Genomic DNA, 19,653 nt, shown 5'->3' with positions numbered 1-19,653 from the left:
TCCCTTATTTTACACTCAAACTTACTGGTGATCTTCTCTTCAAAATGATCTAATAATTTCTGGACAATGTCACTAACTAAACTTTTTAAGTCCTTTTGTTGTACTAAATTAACCATAGCACTATTAAGATCAGTCTTTGTAACTGTACCCTGAAGAGATTTTTTAATTTCACTTAAATCATTTTGAATACCAGTCAAGTCAGTTCCTTCTACACTCTCATTTGCAACATCTGAATGGGATCGTTTGTTCTGCTTGGGTGGTTTTTCCTTTGTAGAGTCTTTAGAAGAATCATTGCTCCCAGGCTTTTTAGCTGCCAACATAGTTTGTACAGTTTTTACACTTTTATTATCCCCAGGCATGGTTGTAATACAGACAACACAGCTCAGAAAAATCAATAAATCACAAATACTTTTCCAATCCAAAATATATAATTCCACTATAGTAAATCCATCTTTCAACAAAATGTGAAGAAAATCATATTCCTGTAAAGTTCATCAAATTCCAAACATCATGATATGATTTCCATTAATAAATTCCTTCAAAAACCAGCTTTAAATTGCCAAAAACTGCAGAGCTGAAAATCAACTCACTACTCCATTGGCAGCCATCTTAATCATATATTCAATTTTTGCTAAAATCAAACAAAGTTTAATTTTGGACCCTTTGGACCTTAATGTAGACTATTTTGAAAACTGGACCCAAAATTAAAAATCTAAATACACTGTTAGATTCGGCATAACAAATAAATAAATGTGATCAAAGATTTTACAAATCTAATGCGCCATACTGTGCAATTAAAGATTACTTCTTGAAATTTTTCAATATTTGAAATTTGAAAAAAAAAAAATATTTGAAGAATAATTCTTTTTAATTTCTGAAATCTGAAATGAGAAAAAATTGATCCCCCACAATTTCTTTTTATCCCCCCCCCCCTTTTTTCCCCCAAAAAATTCTTTCCCTCAAGATATGGTCATAATCTCAATTCAAATTTCCAATGGAGTTGGCAACCATAATTACCAATTTAAATTTACCATAGTGCTAACTAATCTATTTTATAATAGAATTAAAAATAAAGTGTCAAATCTTTCATATGGATTTTTTTGTAAAAAAAAATGATGCAACATTTGCAGATATTTTTACTGGTCTTCCATTATAAATATGCATTTCTTTAAACATAATTTAAAAGCAGTGTAAGGGAAGTAACCAAAACGTTGTATTTGGATTACCTCCCTTACACTGTTTTAAATTATCTTTATTGTTCATTAACCATTACTTTATACATAATTTAAAAGCAGTGTAAGGGAGATAATTTCAATGATGTATTTGATTTATCTCCCTTACACTGCTTTAAATTATGTTTTGTACTAAAGTATTTGTCCATTAACCAGGACAACCTTGTTTTTCCCCCTTTTTTGCCCCTAATTCCTAAACAGTTTGAGCCATAACCCCCCAAAGCAAATCCTAACCATCCCTTTGTGGTATGGAAACTTGTAGTATAATTTCAGAGAGATCCATACACCGTTCCACAGTTATTGTCTGGAAACTAGAAAATGCTTATTTTTGGCCCCTTTTTGGCCCCTAATTCCTTAACTGTTGGTACCATAACCCCCAAAATCAATCCCAACCTTCCTTTTATGGTATTTAACCTTATGGTAAAATTTCAAAAAGATCCATTCACTTAAACTAAAGTTAGAGTGCGAAAACCAATGTGTATTCGGACGACGACGCCGGACGACGACGACGCCAACGTCATACCAATATACGACCACAAAATTTTTTGCGGTCGTATAAAAATGTAAATATATACGTATTTTCAATTATGATTACAGTAAGTTTCTGTCACAGCTTTCCTTTCATACACAACAAGTACTTTCTCCCTATTCATAAAATGTATACAATTATCAATATAAAATTGAGAATGGAAATGGGGAATGTGTCAAAGAGACAACAACCCGACCAAAGAGCAGAAAACAGCCGAAGGCCACCAATGGGTCTTTCTTTTTTTTATGGAAATTTGACAAAATCAGTCAATGTTTTACTGATTATAAGTTATAACTGAACTGATTTACTAGCTTAAGTTACTAATTGTTTATAGATCAAGAATGCAGACATTTATTAATTATAACTGATACACTGGAAACTGATTTATTGTACATATTTCATACAGAATGTAACCAAAGGTAAGTGTGCAATAATATATCATATTGCACAAGAGCAATGAAAGCTTCAATTTAGTGATGTCATCAGTGATTAAAATATGTATTACGTAAACAGTTTTTCAAGCTTTGCTATACAATGAAAGTGTTATTGAATGAATATTGGTGAATATTATCCCTCGTAGAATATATATTACACTCACAAGCTCATGCAACATATAAATCTACTCTGGACCATATATTTTCATATAAAAACCCTACATTACTGTCTTGAGTTGCACTAAGCTGATAGTGACAAAATTTTGTCCATATCAAATGATTATAAGCAACCATGGAAAAGATTTATTTTTAAGAATTGGTATCAATACCTATTATCGAGTTCCCATTTGCTTAATAGTCACAAATTACCATGGTAATTGCCTTATTTGTTCTTGTTAGCAAAACAACCACGTGACCAATTAATTTTACATCAATTGAACATAAAAGTACATGTAACTATGGGAACAAACATACTTTCTAGAGTTGGCATAAGCACTTAGTGACAGGTCGATGTCTATATGCATTGGACGTAAGATATCTTCATTCAGGTCTTCATCATCACTTTCAAAGTAAGGGTCTCTATAATAAATATTCAGTGATAACATATTCCTCAAGTAAAATTATTCCACACAAATTTTATGAAAGGTAGATTTTTACATGTGTTTTCCCAAAAGAAGAAAGTTTATATAGAAATGAAACATGAATTTAGTAAAATCATTCAAAGTGATCCCCTTAAAATTTAAATGTTAAATTTTAAAGACAAGTTAAAAAAATATATTTTTGGAATACTGCATATTCAGAAGTTCATGAGATGTTTTCAGTTACGTGAACAATGTGGTCTTTTGCATTATTAAAACTCACATTTATATTCTAAGATAGATATCTTTGCATTACTTAAAACTCACATTTATATTTTAAGATAGAAATCTATGTCAAAACTTAATTGTATTTAAAATTTTCACATTTCGAATGATTCAGATAAATTAATGTCTAAATTGACAAACAGTCTGAGTAACAATTCCTGCAGTGAGAAATCTTAAAATTGTCGTTAAACATTGTTCATTGAAAAAAAATTTTGTGTTCAATGTTTTAGTTAAAATAACAATACAATACATATACATTCATTATTTATAAGAAAGAATCCAGAATAAGACAACAATACATACTTGAGTACCACTGTTATATGGTTGGTATCAAGCTTCAGTGATTTTATACATTGTGCTACTGGGTCACCTTGTTGTTGGGCTTCTTTTACAAGTCTCTGAATTTCTGTCCAGTCAATCTGGTTTGCTAATGCACTTCGTACAATAAGTATAGCTTGGTCAACCTTTGAAACAATAGAAGAAAACTATTAGTTATAAAAATCATGATATAGCAAGAAGGTTTTATGTTTATTGACAATACTTTATTTGGCCAAATGAAACTATTCATGGAAAAACTTACCTGCCTAATGCCAAATAACAAGAGAATATCAACAAAAACTGTATTTTATCACAAGAATATCAACACATATGCAGAATAAAGCTGCTTCTATCTGAAGCCTCTCTTTTAATCTATCTTTAAAATACTGCAATTCACTAGTTCATACAATATTAAGTCATACAATATTATAACCTCCAAACATTAGTCCCCATTGATCATTTCATACTTTAGAATATCAATGAAATTAAAATCATCAGGATATATTGCTTTAAATAAATAAAAAATAATATGAATACTGAAAAGAAGTTGCTTGCAATCTCCTGCTAAATATATTCCTACTTGTTGTTTAGACGGATGTAAAATTCCATGAACAGTGGGTATTATAAAAATTCAAAGTATAATTGTGATTACAGTATAATAAAAGATCTTATTCCTATTTAGTCCAATCCAGAAAAAAACAGTTACTTAGACAACTTCCTGTTGCGGTCAAGTGTTGTCAGAAACAAAGGTCATCAGTAATGAGATGAGGGAGGGATAAGTTTAGAAAGGGTACTTTTTGAAATTTTGATAGTTTTTTAACTATTTTTTTAAAGAAAAATTAGAGCCATAAAAACACTTTGTTTGAACTGTTTGCCATGGTTTAAATAGGTCTCTTTGAAAAGTTTTAAGCACAATTCATTTTTCAAACAGGGCCATGTTAGCTTCAACTGGTCTTTGACATCATGAAAAATTTGAGTAATTTCACAACTTAGTCTGATTGGTAATTGTCAAGAAAGGCATTCTTCCATTACAACAACTTATGTAACATGATGTGGTAATTTTTCTGAAATTGATGCATTTTACATGTTTGAATATAATCAACAACTCTTTGTATTTGTGTCTACTCACCAGACCTAGATTCATCTCAATCAGTCTTCCTTTGTTAATATCAGTATCCTGAACCTTTTGTAACTGTTCAATTCGTTTCTCATGATCCTTTTTAATATTTTCTAATTTTTTCAAGGCTGCTTTTTCCTGAAAAGGTAAAATTTTTATTTAAATTGTGATAATTCCTTTGGGTTTGTTCTTTTCACATTTGCTTGTTTGATTGAAAACTGGATTCTAACAATCTTATTTTAACTAAAACAATGGACAACTGCTAAAACAATCAAATATTAAGCTGGTTACCTGTTGAACAGTCTTCATATCCATCTTTTGACCTTCAAGTTTACTGAAAAACTCATCTACTGCCTGAAAGAAACAAGAAATAAAAACAACAAAGTACAGAAAATTGGTTTAAGAGATTCTTGTTTTAATGCAATTGTATCGGTTGATAACTTAATGACAAAAATAAAGCTCATATAAATATTTGTGTTGCTTTAGAATTGGTTGACTTCTCTATTCTAAGTTCCAATCACATTTTTAGGATTTCTTATCTTTCAACTCTCTCAAGCATTTTTAGTGGAGGTTTATCATGAATATCATTTCACACCCAACAAATTACAGTACTATGGATTCATTTAGTTTCGTGGGTACCAATTTTCATTGATTAAGGACAAATTGTATTATCATGGATATTTGATTTGAAAGGTATGACAAAAGTGTGCATACAATCATATAGAAATTTGGTACTTCGTTGAACATTTAAATTCCTTGTTCACTTGTACCCATGAAATCCCCGAAAAATTGGTACCCCATGAATAATAAAAGTTCACAGTATGTTTTTTCTCATTAAAAACTGTGAAACTGATTGCAAAATCTAAAATAAATTCCTTAAACTAAAACATTCATCAACTAGCATTGGTGACTTACAAAGATCAATTAACAGTGTTGACTTTTTAGTTAGAAATAACACTGTTGAATTACTGAGAGAGAGAAAAAAACATAAGTGGCTATTTTAGCAAGGACCAATACTATAAAAATAAGGAAATGTGGTAGGATTGCCAATGAGACAACTATTCACCATAGTCCAAATGGGGTAGAATACATTTCAGCTTTCAGATTGGTTATTTGCTTAATGTCCAGTGCTAATTATTTCCTGCATATACATGATATATGCAATAATTAATCATATTCAACATCTTCATTCTTAAGAGACATACCTTCAGTTAAAGATAAAGAAACTGGCATTTAGAACTTATACAGAAAAAACTAGTTTTGTTTGACTTATATATGTAAGACTCAGTCCTTTTCACATAGCCGCAATATCATCACAACTTCATTCAAAGAAAATAACTGTCATATTCCTGATTTGATACAGGCATTTTCCAAATGCAAATGGTTGGTTAAATCTAAAACTCATAAAGTTGTTAAACGATATAAGATTTTAAATCCAAATAATAATACTTTTCAACAATTGACTGTATTTATTCGTTCTGTCTATTGTTTGAGACTGTATATTTCCCCCTAGATGTCTTTTGTTTATCTTTGTTGTTGGGTTGTTGTCTTATTGTCATATATCAACATGTCATTTATTTATATGAATATGAACAGAATAAGACAAATAAATAGAGTGGATTAAGTTCTTTCACCAAAATATCCAAATGCATGTACATGTAATATGATGTCAGTGTTTGTCTTATTACCATTTACTGATGTTTGTCCTTTTATCTTAATTTAGTTGATTATTTGAAATGGGATGCCTACTTTTTTGTTCAACCCTCATATTCATCACTTATAAGTCATTATGATTTTTACAGTATAAATAGTAATGATTAAATGATATTGGACATCTATGAGAGGAGATCATCTTGGTAATACTTACATGAAGTTGATAAGAGGGTAAAAATATTGGACACTGATTTGAGAATATGACTTAACATTGGAAGACAATTTGAGGAACGGATGTCGATTAGAGGCCTGATGTCGATCTGAGTCTAACATTTATAAACTGCTAACATAGAGATGTCTCTCACCTGGGCCTTCATTTACATTACGGGACCCTGTACTTTAAAAGTAGGGTTCAGGTTATGGTAAGGATTTGTTTTTGGTAAAGTTTATGTATAAGGGCTAGGGCTAGTGTTAGGTAGGGGTAAATTTTAGTTTTGGGTCCAATAAAGTAAATGATGTCCCTTGCCTGTGTGAACTGCTCACAAACTTTACAAATTTATTGAAGCCTCTGCTGACTACAGCAAGTGTAAGTCTTGTTTCTGTGGCTTCTTATTTAAAGAAAATTACAACTGTCATACTAAAACAGAGATAGAATAATTAGCATAAGATTAATACAGAGGACAACTATGTTTTTACATTCATACAGAAAGCAGATTTAGTGCTGGCTAATACACAGATGAACTAATATGAGATACCTGATTAAAAGAATCATACTCCTGATAAGGCTTCTCAGTATGCTGTTTGAATAACCTGGGGTGAAATTCATCATACCTACCAAAAGTATAACTAATTAGTATCAAAATATGAATATTGCAAAATTTAAGTAAAAATTAATTTTATTGTTTTATATTTAATTGAATAGAAGACAAACATGATTGAAATATTTTGATATCTGTTGCCTGATACCTGATGTAACAGTTTTTGTATTCAGGCAAATAAGTCAAAACACTAACAATTACTGTAAGTATAGAACTATTTCAAACCAATACAATAAATTAGAATCATATTTTAATTACAGCTAATTTGATTTGTAACATTATAGGTTATTTCTTACGTCAGTAGATCTTCTTTACTTTCTGATGCAGCTGGTCTTTTCTCTTTTTTCTGAATAATGTAGCCCTGTAAAATTCTAAATAATTCAAACACTCATACAAAAATGTAAAGATTCAGAATGTATATATATCCATTATTATGTATATATTTTAATTTTGCTTATATTTTTTTGGTAAATCTCCATCATTTATTTAAATTCTTCTAAACATTCTTTACCTTGCATCTCTGCCCAACCTTTTGAACTTGGCCTTTGCCTACAATACTGTTCGTAGTATTACTGACTTGACTACTTTGGAAAGCTATATAACTGTTGTGAAAATAGTGAAATTCACATTCAGCCAAAAGTTCACACCAGTAATAGTCTATTAGTTTAATGGAAATGAGGAAATTTTCATATCTAATATTATAACCTCTGATCATTTCCCCCCCCCCCCCCCCCCCCCCAAAAAAAAAAACCAAACTAACAAAGTCCCTCTAATTAACCTAAAATGACCTTTTAACTTGATAAATTGAATATGAAAAGACAATTATTCTATCCACACATGATGCGTTTTAGGACACAAATGGTACAGATATATGAATTTCAAGTGTAAGCGTTTACCTTGCTCTCATTTTCTTGTAGTAGTTTAAAATTTTCTTCTGCTTCCTCTATGGCGATTAGTAACTTCGTAAAATCTACAATAATCACATGATTATTCACATGAAAATAATCTAGTAAACTGAATACATATAAATGTACAAAGTTAACACAAAAGTGGACACCTTGAAATGTTTTGCCTGCTATATTGATTCTGACTGAATGTGTCTAATGTATGTGAAATCAATGTCATACAATATGTCTAATCATTAATAACCATGAAATAAGGTCAAGGTCAGCTACTTACAATAATTTTATAGAATAAATAAGGTTCTCTTACAACTGATGGTAACTGAGAAACAGACACAAACATGAATACTTTACATTGATCAAAGAACATAAATTAGGTCAAGGTAGGTGTACCCTGTCAGACAGACATTTACAATTAAAGTGATTTCATGAACCAAACATAATTCACCTTTTCCTTGTGGTAACTGTGAAACCAACCTCAACATGAAAACTTATGTTGACCAATAAACCCCCAAAAAATACTAAAAAAAAAGACCTATGCAGTTTTTTATTCAGTAATTAAAGAACCTTAGTGAGCGCGCTCACATACCACACGTCCCCACATTGTCATTGGAGAAATAAAATAAGTGTAAGAAAAAAAAATTGTATCAGAAAAAAATTGAATCATAATTTCCTGTCAATATGCACATCTACATAGTATGTCCTTAATATCTACACAGTTTCATGAAATTCTGTTGTGTGGTTTGAGAGGAGTTGTGATGACAAAAGGTTGCAGTAGTATATTTGGCAAATAAGTTCAAAGGGGCGTAACTCCTGGAAATAAAATGCTTCGCTGGGCGCAGCTTGATATGACCGCAGAGGTCGAACCCTGAACAGTTGGGGCAAGTATGGACACAACATTCAAGCTTGATACAGCTCTGAATTTGGATTGTGATTAAATATTTGACACAGCATAGGTTTCTGACACAGAAAGAATGTGGTCTAAGAACTTCAATTTTTTTAATTTACCTATTATGGTCCAATGTCCAAAATCAAAATACATGGTTAGATTCAGCATATCAAAGAACCCCATATATTCAATTTTTGTTGAAATCAAACAAAGTTTAATTTTGGACCCCAACTTGGACAATCTTGAAAACTGGTCCCATAATCAAAAATCTAAATACATGTTAAGATTCAGCATATCAAAGTACCCCAAGAATTCAATTTTTGTTAAAATCAAACTAAGTTAAATTTTGGACCCTTTGGACCTTAATGTAGACCAATTTAAAAAACGGGACCCAAAATTAAAAATCTAAAAACACGGTTAGATTTGGCATATCAAAGAACCCCAATAATTAAATTTTTGATGAAATCAAACAAAGTTTAATTTTGGACCCTTTTGACCTCAATATGAACCAATTTGATAGCGGGCCCACAAATAAAAAATCTAAATACATGGTAAGATTCAGCATATAAAAGAACCCCATATATTCAATTTTTGTTGAAATCAAACAAAGTTTAATTTTGGACCCCAATTTGGACCAACTTGAAAACTGGGCCAAAAATCTAAAATCTAAATACATGTTTAGATTCAGCATATCAAAGAACCCCATATATTCAATTTTTGTTGAAATCAAACAAAGTTTAATTTTGGACCCCAACTTGGACCAACTTGAAAACTAGGCCCATAATCAATAAAATGCTTCGCTGGGGCGCAGCTTGATACGACCGCAGAGGTCGAACCCTGAACAGTTGGGGCAAGTATGGACACAACATTCAAGCTTGATACAGCTCAGAATTTGGATTGTTATTAAATATTTGACACAGCATAGGTTTCTGACACAGAAAGAATGTGGTCTAAGAACTTGAATTTTTTTAATTTACCTATTATGGTCCAATGTCCAAAATCAAAATACATGGTTAGATTCAGCATATCAAAGAACCCCATATATTCAATTTTTGTTAAAATCAAACAAAGTTTAATTTTGGACCCCAACTTGGACAAACTTGAAAACTGGGCCCATAATCAAAAATCTAAACACATGTTTAGATTCAGCATATCAAAGAACCCAAAGAATTCAATTTTTGCTAAAATCAAACTAAGTTTAATTTTGGACCCTTTGGACCTTAATGTAGACCAATTTAAAAAACGGGACTTAAAATTAAAAATCTAAATATACGGTTAGATTTGGAATATCAAAGAACCCCAATAATTCAATTTTTGATGAAATCAAACAAAGTTTAATTTTGGACCCTTTTGACCTCAATATGAACCAATTTGATAGCGGGGCCCACAAATAAAAAATCTAAATTCATGGTTAGATTCAGCATATCAAAGAACCCCATATATTCAATTTTTGTTGAAATCAAAAAAAGTATAATTTTGGACCCCAACTTGGACCAACTTGAAAACTGGGCCCATAATCAAAAATCTAAACACATGTTTAGATTCAGCATATCAAAGAACCCCAAGAATTCAATTTTTGTTAAAATCAAACTAAGTTTAATTTTGGACCCTTTGGACCTCAATGAAGACCAATTTAAAAAACGGGACCCAAATTAAAAATCTAAAAACACGGTTAGATTTGGCATATCAAAGAACCCCAATAATTCAATTTTCGATGAAATCAAACAAAGTTTAATTTTGGACCCTTTTGACCTCAATATGAACCAATTTGATAGCGGGGCCTACAAATAAAAAATCTAAATACATGGTTAGATTCAGCATATCAAAGAACCTCATATATTCAATTTTTGTTGAAATCAAACAAAGTTTAATTTTGGACCCCAATTTGGACCAACTTGAAAACTGGGCCCATAATCAAAAATCTAAATACATGTTTAGATTCAGCATATCAAAGAACCCCATATATTCAATTTTTGTTGAAATCAAACAAAGTTTAAATACTGGACCCTATCTTGGACCAACTTGAAAACTGGGCCCATAATAAAAAATCTAAACACATGTTTAGATTCAGCATATCAAAGAACCCCAAGAATTCAATTTTGTTAAAATCAAACTAAGTTTAATTTGGACCCTTTGGACCTCAATGTAGACCAATTTAAAAAACAGGACCCAAAATTAAAAACCTAAATACAAGGTTAGATTTGGAATATCAAAGAACCCCAATAATTCAATTTTAGATGAAATCAAACAAAGTTTAATTTTGGACCCTTTTGACCTCAATATGAACCAATTAGATAACGGGGTCCACAAATAAAAAATCTAAATACATGGTTAGATTCAGCATATCAAAGAACCCCATATATTCAATTTTTGTTGAAATCAAACAAAGTTTAATTTTGGACCCCAATTTGGACCAACTTGAAAACTGGGCCAAAAATCAAAAATCTAAATACATGTTTAGATTCAGCATATCAAAGAACCTCATATATTCAATTTTTGCTAAAATCAAACAAAGTTTAATTTTGGACCCTTTGGACATTAATGTAGACCAATTTGAAAACTGGACCCAAAATTAAAAATCTATATACACTGTTAGATTCGGCATAACAAATAAATAAATGTGATCAAAGATTTTACAAATCTAATGCGCCATACTGTGCAATTAAAGATTACTTCTTGAAATTTTTCAATATTTGAAATTTGAAAAAAAAATAATATTTGAAGAATAATTCTTTTTAATTTCTGAAATCTGAAATGAGAAAAAATTGGCCCCCCACAATTTCTTTCCCCCCCCCCCCTTTTTCCCCCAAAAAAATTCTTTCCCTCAAGATATGGTCATAATCTCAATTCAAATTTCCAATGGAGTTGGCAACCATAATTACCCATTTAAATTTACCATAGTGCTAACTTAATCTATTTTATAATAGAATTAATAAAAATATAGTGTCAAATCTTTCATATGGATTTTTTTGTAAAAAAAAAAGATGAAAACATTTGCAGATATTTTTACTGGTCTTCCTTTATAAATATGCATTTCTTTAAACATAATTTAAAAGCAGTGTAAGGGAAGTAACCAAAACGTTGTATTTGGATTACCTCCCTTACACTGTTTTAGATTATCTTTATTGTTCATTAACCATTACTTTATACATAATTTAAAAGCAGTGTAAGGGAGATAATTTCAATGATGTATTTGATTTATCTCCCTTACACTGCTTTAAATTATGTTTTGTACTAAAGTATTTGTCCATTAACCAGGACAACCTTGTTTTCCCCCCTTTTTTGCCCCTAATTCCTAAACGGTTTGAGACATAACCCCCCAAAGCAAATCCTAACCATCCCTTTGTGGTATGGAAACTTGTAGTATAATTTCAGAGAGATCCATACAGATTATAATAAACAATTAATTTCCCCATAGGCGACAATGATAGCCTTTTTCGAGATACAGACTTTAGAAAGCTGATTTTTTTAACGAAACCTTGCTAGAATTAAAGAAAAGTTATTAGGACAGTATTTTTTGGTCCAAAAAATATAGGTTCGCGTTGCTTTTCTTAGCGTAATTTGTACTTATCTCCCATGCCTATCAATTTTGCACTTAAATATACGTGTCTCATCCTAGCGTTTAAAAGACATCTCAGTTCCGTTAGGGCTAAGGAAAATAATTTATTTGGCCTTTGGTATAATGCAGAATGCACGAAGTCTCTAATTACAAAAAATAACGGGCGCACATATCAACCAATCAGGATTAGCTATACTCTTAAATCTGAATACCATGTTATGCTCATAAAATGGCTGCGCCCATAAAATCTAATGGTGTATTGTAACCTACACCGTTCCACAGTTATTGTCTGGAAACTAGAAAATGCTCATTTTTGGCCCCTAATTCCTTAACTGTTGGTACCATAACCCCCAAAATCAATCCCAACCTTCCTTTTGTGGTATTTAACCTTATGGTCAAATTTCAAAAAGATCCATTCACTTAAACTAAAGTTAGAGTGCGAAAACCAATATGTATTCGGACGACGACGACGACGCCAACGTCATACCAATATACGACCACAAAATTTTTTTGCGGTCGTATAAAAATCTAAACACATGTTTAGATTCAGCATATCAAAGAACCCCAAGAATTGAATTTTTGTTAAAATCAAACTAAGTTTAATTTGGACCTTTGGACCTTAATGTAGACCAATTTAAATAAAATGCTCCGCAGGGCGCAGCTTGATACGACGGCAGAGGTCGAACCCTGAACAGTTGGGGCAAGTATGGACACAACATTCAAGCTTGATACAGCTTTGCATTTGGATTGTGATTAAATATTTGACACAGCATAGGTTTCTGACACAGAATGAATGTGGTCTAAGAACTTAAAAATTTTAAATCGGACATTCACCTTTTATGGTCCAATATCCAAAATCTAAATACATGGTTAGATTCAGCATATCAAAGAACCCCAATAATTCAATTTTTGATGAAATCAATCAAAGTTTAATTTTGGACCCTTTTGACCTCAATGTGGACAAAGTTGATAACGGGGCCCAAAAATCAAAAATCTAAATACATGGTTAGATTCAGCATATCAAAGAACCCCATATATTCAGTTTTTGTTGAAATCAAACAAAGTTTAATTTTGGACCCCCGATTTGGACCAACTTGAAAACTGGGCCCATAATCAAAAATCTAAATACATGTTTAGATTCAGCATATCAAAGAACCCTAAGAATTCAATTTTTGCTAAAATAAAACTCAGTTTAATTTTGGACCCTTTGGACCTTAATGTAGACCAATTTGAAAACGGAATCTAAATACACGGTTAGATTCGGCATATCAAAGAACCCCAATAATTCAATTTTTGATGAAATCAAACAAAGTTTAATTTTGGACCCTTTGGACCTCAATGTGGACCAATTTAAAAACGGGGCCCAAAATCCAAAAACTAAATACACGGTTAGATTCAGCATATTAAAGAACCCCAAGAATTCAAGAATAAAACCCCATTGAAATTGGTCAAGAAATAAGCAATTTATACGAAGTATCTTCTTTTGCACAATACTGTGCAATTAAATATTTCTTGCTATTGCGCAATACTGTACAATTGACAATTTCTTGCTATTGCGCAATATTGTGCTATTGGATATTTCTTGCTATTGCCCAATACTGTGCAATTGAAGATTTCTTGCTATTGTGCAATACTGTGCAATTGAAGATTTCTTGCTATTGTGCAATACTGTGCAATTGAAAATTTCTTGCTATTGCACAATACTTATTATATAATAATTTACACATCCTGTTTGTATCTCCTACCACATCATTATTATTTGCTTTTCAATATAAATCAGAAATAACCAACTTAAAATGGAAAATTTTAAAAGAAAAAAAAAAGGAAAAAAAGAAAAAAAAGGAAAAAAAAAAAAATCCCCCCCCCCAAATTTTTTGAACCCCCTTATGATTCATCACCCTCAAACTCAATCCCAGTCTTCCCTTTGTGGTATGGTACCTTGCAGTACAATTTCAGAGAGATCCATACACTTGAACACAAGTTATTGTCTGGAAACTAGAAAAATGTGTTTTTTGGCCCTTTTTTGGCCCCAAATTCCTAAACGTTTAGGGCAATTACCCCCAAACTCAAACCCAGCTTTCCCTTCGTGATATGGAACTTTGTAGTATAATTTCAGAAAGATCCATACACTTACACACAAGTTATTGTCCTGAAACTAGAAAAATGCTTGTTTTTTGCCCCTTTTTGGCCCCTAATTCCTAAAATATTGAGGCAATTACCCCAATCATCAATCCCAGCCTTCCCTTTGTGGTATGGTACCTTGCAGTACAATTTCAGAGAGATCCATGCACTTGAACACAAGTTATTGTCTGGAAACTAGAAAAATGCTTATTTTTGGCCCCTTTTTGGCCCCCAATTCCTAAACGTTTCGGCAATTACCCCCAAACTCAATTCCAGCTTTCCCTTTGTGATATGGAACCTTGTAGTACAATTTCAGAAAGATCCATACACTTACACACAAGTTATTGTCATTAAACTAGAAAAATGCTTGTTTTTTGCCCCTTTTTTGGCCCCTAATTCCTAAAATTTTGAGGCAATTACCCCCAAAATCAATCCCAGCATTCCTTTTGTGATATGGAACCTTGTGGTACAATGTCAGAGAGATCCATACACTAACACACAAGTTATGTCTGGAAGTTACAAAAAATGCTTATTTTTGGCCCCTTTTTGGCCCCTAATTCCTTTACTGTTGGTACCATAACCCCCAAAATCAATCCTAACCTTCCTTTTGTGGTATTGAACCTTGTGGTAAAATTTCATTGAGATCCATTCACTTAAACTAAAGTTAGAGTGCGAAAACCAATGTGTATTCAGACGACGACGACGACGACCACGCCAACATCATACCAATATACGACCACAAAATTTTTTTTGCGGTCGTATAAAAACGAGACCCAAAATTAAAAATCTAAATACACGGTTAGATTTGGCATATCAAAGGACCCCAATAATTCAATTTTTGATGAAATCAAACAAAGTTTAATTTTGGACCCTTTTGACCTCAATATGAACCAATTTGATAGTGGGGTCCACAAATAAAAAATCTAAATACATGGTTAGATTCAGCATATCAAAGAACCCCATATATTCAATTTTTGTTGAAATCAAACAAAGTTTAATTTTGGACCCCAATTTGGACCAACTTGAAAACTGGGCCAAAAATCAAAAATCTAAATACATGTTTAGATTCAGCATATCAAAGAACCCCATATATTCAATTTTTGTTCAAATCAAACAAAGTTTAATTTTGGACCCTTTGGACTTAATGTAGACCAATTTGAAAACTGGATCCAAAATTAAAAATCTAAATACACGGTTAGATTCGGCATAACAAATAAATAAATGTGGTCAAAGATTTTACAAATCTAATGTGCCATACTGTGCAATTAAAGATTACTTCTTGAAATTTTTCAATATTTGAAATTTGAAAAAAAAAAAAATATTTGAAGAATAATTCTTTTTAATTTCTGAAATCTGAAATAAAATGCTTCGCTGGGGCGCAGCTTGATAGGACCGCAGAGGTCGAACCCTGAACAGTTGGGGCAAGAATGGACACAACATTCAAGCTTGATACAGCTCTGAATTTGGATTGTTATTAAATATTTGACACAGCATAGGATTCTGACACAGAAAGAATGTGGTCTAAGAACTTGAATTTTTTTAATTTACCTATTATGGTCCAATGTCCAAAATCAAAATACATGGTTAGATTCAGCATATCAAAGAACCCCATATTTTCAATTTTTGTTGAAATCAAACAAAGTTTAATTTTGGACCCCAACTTGGACAAACTTGAAAACTGGGCCCATAATCAAAAATCTAAACACATGTTTAGATTCAGCATATCAAAGAACCCCAATAATTCAATTTTTGCTAAAATCAAACTAAGTTTAATTTTGGACCCTTTGGACCTTAATGTAGACCAATTTAAAAAACGGGACTAAAAATTAAAAATCTAAATACACGGTTAGATTTGGAATATCAAAGAACCCCGATAATTCAATTTTTGATGAAATCAAACAAAGTTTAATTTTAGACCCTTTTGACCTCAATATGAACCAATTTGATAGCGGGGCCCACAAATAAAAAATCTAAATACATGGTTAGATTCAGCATATCAAAGAACCTCATATATTCAATTTTTGTTGAAATCAAACAAAGTTTAATTTTGGACCCCAATTTGGACCAACTTGAAAACTGGGCCAAAAATCAAAAATCTAAATACATGTTTAGATTCAGCATATCAAAGAACCTCATATATTCAAATTTTGCTAAAAGCAAACAAAGTTTAATTTTGGACCCTTTGGACCTTAATGTAGACCAACTTGAAAACTGGACCCAAAATTAAAAATCTAAATACACTGTTAGATTTGGCATAACAAATAAATAAATGTGATCAAAGATTTTACAAATCTAATGCGCCATACTGTGCAATTAAAGATTACTTCTTGAAATTTTTCAATATTTGAAATTTGAAAAAAAAAAAAATATTTGAAGAATAATTCTTTTTAATTTCTGAAATCTGAAATAAAATGCTTCGCTGGGGCGCAGCTTGATACGACCGCAGAGGTCGAACCCTGAACAGTTGGGGCAAGTATGGACACAACATTCAAGCTTGATACAGCTCTGAATTTGGATTGTTATTAAATATTTGACACAGCATAGGATTCTGACACAGAAAGAATGTGGTCTAAGAACTTGAATTTTTTTAATTTACCTATTATGGTCCAATGTCCAAAATCAAAATATATGGTTAGATTCAGCATATCAAAGAACCCCATATTTTCAATTTTTGTTGAAATCAAACAAAGTTTAATTTTGGACCCCAACTTGGACAAACTTGAAAACTGGGCCCATAATCAAAAATCTAAACACATGTTTAGATTCAGCATATCAAAGAACCCCAATAATTCAATTTTTGCTAAAATCAAACTAAGTTTAATTTTGGACCCTTTGGACCTTAATGTAGACCAATTTAAAAAACGGGACTTAAAATTAAAAATCTAAATACACGGTTAGATTTGGAATATCAAAGAACCCCGATAATTCAATTTTTGATGAAATCAAACAAAGTTTAATTTTGGACCCTTTTGACCTCAATATGAACCAATTTGATAGCGGGGCCCACAAATAAAAAATCTAAATACATGGTTAGATTCAGCATATCAAAGAACCCCATATATTCAATTTTTGTTGAAATCAAAAAAAGTTTAATTTTGGACCCCAACTTGGACCAACTTGAAAACTGGGCCCATAATCAAAAATCTAAACACATGTTTAGATTTAGCATATCAAAGAACCCTAAGAATTCAATTTTTGTTAAAATCAAACTAAGTTTCATTTTGGACCCTTTGGACCTCAATGAAGACCAATTTTAAAAAATGGGACCCAAATTAAAAATCTAAAAACACGGTTAGATTTGGCATATCAAAGAACCCCAATAATTCAATTTTTGATGAAATCAAACAAAGTTTAATTTTAGACCCTTTTGACCTCAATATGAACCAATTTGATAGCGGGGCCCACAAATAAAAAATCTAAATACATGGTTAGATTCAGCATATCAAAAAACCTCATATATTCAATTTTTGTTGAAATCAAACAAAGTTTAATTTTGGACCCCAATTTGGACCAACTTGAAAACTGGGCCCATAATCAAAAATCTAAATACATGTTTAGATTCAGCATATCAAAGAACCCCATGTATTCAATTTTTGTTGAAATCAAACAAAGTTTAAATACTGGACCCTATCTTGGACCAACTTGAAAACTGGGCCCATAATCAAAAATCTAAACACATGTTTAGATTCAGCATATCAAAGAACCCCAAGAATTCAATTTTTGTTAAAATCAAACTAAGTTTAATTTTGGACCCTTTGGACCTTAATGTAGACCAATTTAAAAAACAGGACCCAAAATTAAAAATCTAAATACACGGTTAGATTTGGAATATCAAAGAACCCCAATAATTCAATTTTAGATGAAATCAAACAAAGTTTAATTTTGGACCCTTTTGACCTCAATATGAACCAATTTGATAGTGGGGTCCACAAATAAAAAATCTAAATACATGGTTAGATTCAGCATATCAAAGAACCCCATATATTCAATTTTTGTTGAAATCAAACAAAGTTTAATTTTGGACCCCAATTTGGACCAACTTGAAAACTGGGCCAAAAATCAAAAATCTAAATACATGTTTAGATTCAGCATATCAAAGAACCTCATATATTCAAATTTTGCTAAAATCAAACAAAGTTTAATTTTGGACCCTTTGGACCTTAATGTAGACCAATTTGAAAACTGGACCCAAAATTAAAAATCTAAATACACTGTTAGATTTGGCATAACAAATAAATAAATGTGATCAAAGATTTTACAAATCTAATGCGCCATACTGTGCAATTAAAGATTACTTCTTGAAATTTTTCAATATTTGAAATTTGAAAAAAAAATAATATTTGAAGAATAATTCTTTTTAATTTCTGAAATCTGAAATGAGAAAAAATTGACCCCCCACAATTTCTTTTTATCCCCCCCCCCCCTTTTTTCCCCAAAAAAAATCTTTCCCTCAAGATATGGTCATAATCTCAATTCAAATTTACAATGGAGTTGGCAACCATAATTACCCATTTAAATTTACCATAGTGCTAACTTAATCTATTTTATAATAGAATTAAAAATATAGTGTCAAATCTTTCATATGGATTTTTTTGTAAAAAAAAAAAGATGCAACATTTGCAGATATTTTTACTGGTCTTCCTTTATAAATATGTATTTCTTTAAACATAATTTAAAAGCAGTGTAAGGGAAGTAACCAAAACGTTGTATTTGGATTACCTCCCTTACACTGTTTTAAATTATCTTTATTGTTCATTAACCATCACTTTATACATAATTTAAAAGCAGTGTAAGGGAGATAATTTCAATGATGTATTTGATTTATCTCCCTTACACTGCTTTAAATTATGTTTTGTACTAAAGTATTTGTCCATTAACCAGGACAACCTTGTTTTTCCCCCTTTTTTGCCCCTAATTCCTAAACAGTTTGAGCCATAACCCCCCAAAGCAAATCCTAACCATCCCTTTGTGGTATGGAAACTTGTAGTATAATTTCAGAGAGATCCATACACCGTTCCACAGTTATTGTCTGGAAACTAGAAAATGCTTATTTTTGGCCCCTTTTTGGCCCCTAATTCCTTAACTGTTGGTACCATAACCCCCAAAATCAATCCCAACCTTCCTTTTGTGGTATTTAACCTTATGGTAAAATTTCAAAAAGATCCATTCACTTAAACTAAAGTTAGAGTGCGAAAAACCAATGTGTCTTCGGACGACG

At 31.4% G+C, this 19,653-nt stretch overlaps 1 protein-coding gene and 1 long non-coding RNA gene across 5 annotated transcripts in view; one reads left to right on the top strand and one right to left on the bottom strand.

Moving 5' to 3' along the window:
- Nucleotides 1–17,280, top strand: part of LOC127698247 (uncharacterized) — a 32,707-nt gene extending 15,427 nt beyond the window's left edge. Inside the window, exons 2-3 of one of the 4 annotated variants that reach the window (XR_007980765.1) lie at nucleotides 8,727–8,822; nucleotides 16,980–17,280. This is a non-coding gene — a long non-coding RNA (uncharacterized LOC127698247). Of the gene's footprint in view, nucleotides 1–8,726; nucleotides 9,301–9,680; nucleotides 9,792–15,931; nucleotides 16,761–16,979 lie in introns of those variants that run through there. The other 3 variants (XR_007980764.1, XR_007980766.1, XR_007980763.1) reach the window with 3 other exon arrangements.
- The window catches only part of LOC127698220 (ribosome quality control complex subunit NEMF-like), an 82,845-nt gene that overhangs the window by 49,530 nt on the left and 13,662 nt on the right, over nucleotides 1–19,653 (bottom strand). The window contains exons 8-14 of the mRNA XM_052201573.1: nucleotides 7,861–7,934; nucleotides 7,261–7,325; nucleotides 6,902–6,977; nucleotides 4,785–4,847; nucleotides 4,506–4,631; nucleotides 3,362–3,522; nucleotides 2,670–2,774 (exon numbers count right to left, since the gene is read on the bottom strand). Of these exons, the coding sequence (XP_052057533.1) occupies nucleotides 2,670–2,774; nucleotides 3,362–3,522; nucleotides 4,506–4,631; nucleotides 4,785–4,847; nucleotides 6,902–6,977; nucleotides 7,261–7,325; nucleotides 7,861–7,934 (670 nt within the window). The remainder of the gene's footprint in view (nucleotides 1–2,669; nucleotides 2,775–3,361; nucleotides 3,523–4,505; nucleotides 4,632–4,784; nucleotides 4,848–6,901; nucleotides 6,978–7,260; nucleotides 7,326–7,860; nucleotides 7,935–19,653) is intronic.

This window comes from Mytilus californianus, unplaced genomic scaffold (genome assembly GCF_021869535.1).
Source record: "Mytilus californianus isolate M0D057914Y unplaced genomic scaffold, xbMytCali1.0.p SCAF_4, whole genome shotgun sequence".
Taxonomy (NCBI): Eukaryota; Metazoa; Mollusca; class Bivalvia; order Mytilida; family Mytilidae; genus Mytilus; species Mytilus californianus.
This window is presented reverse-complemented; position numbering and strand designations above follow the sequence as displayed.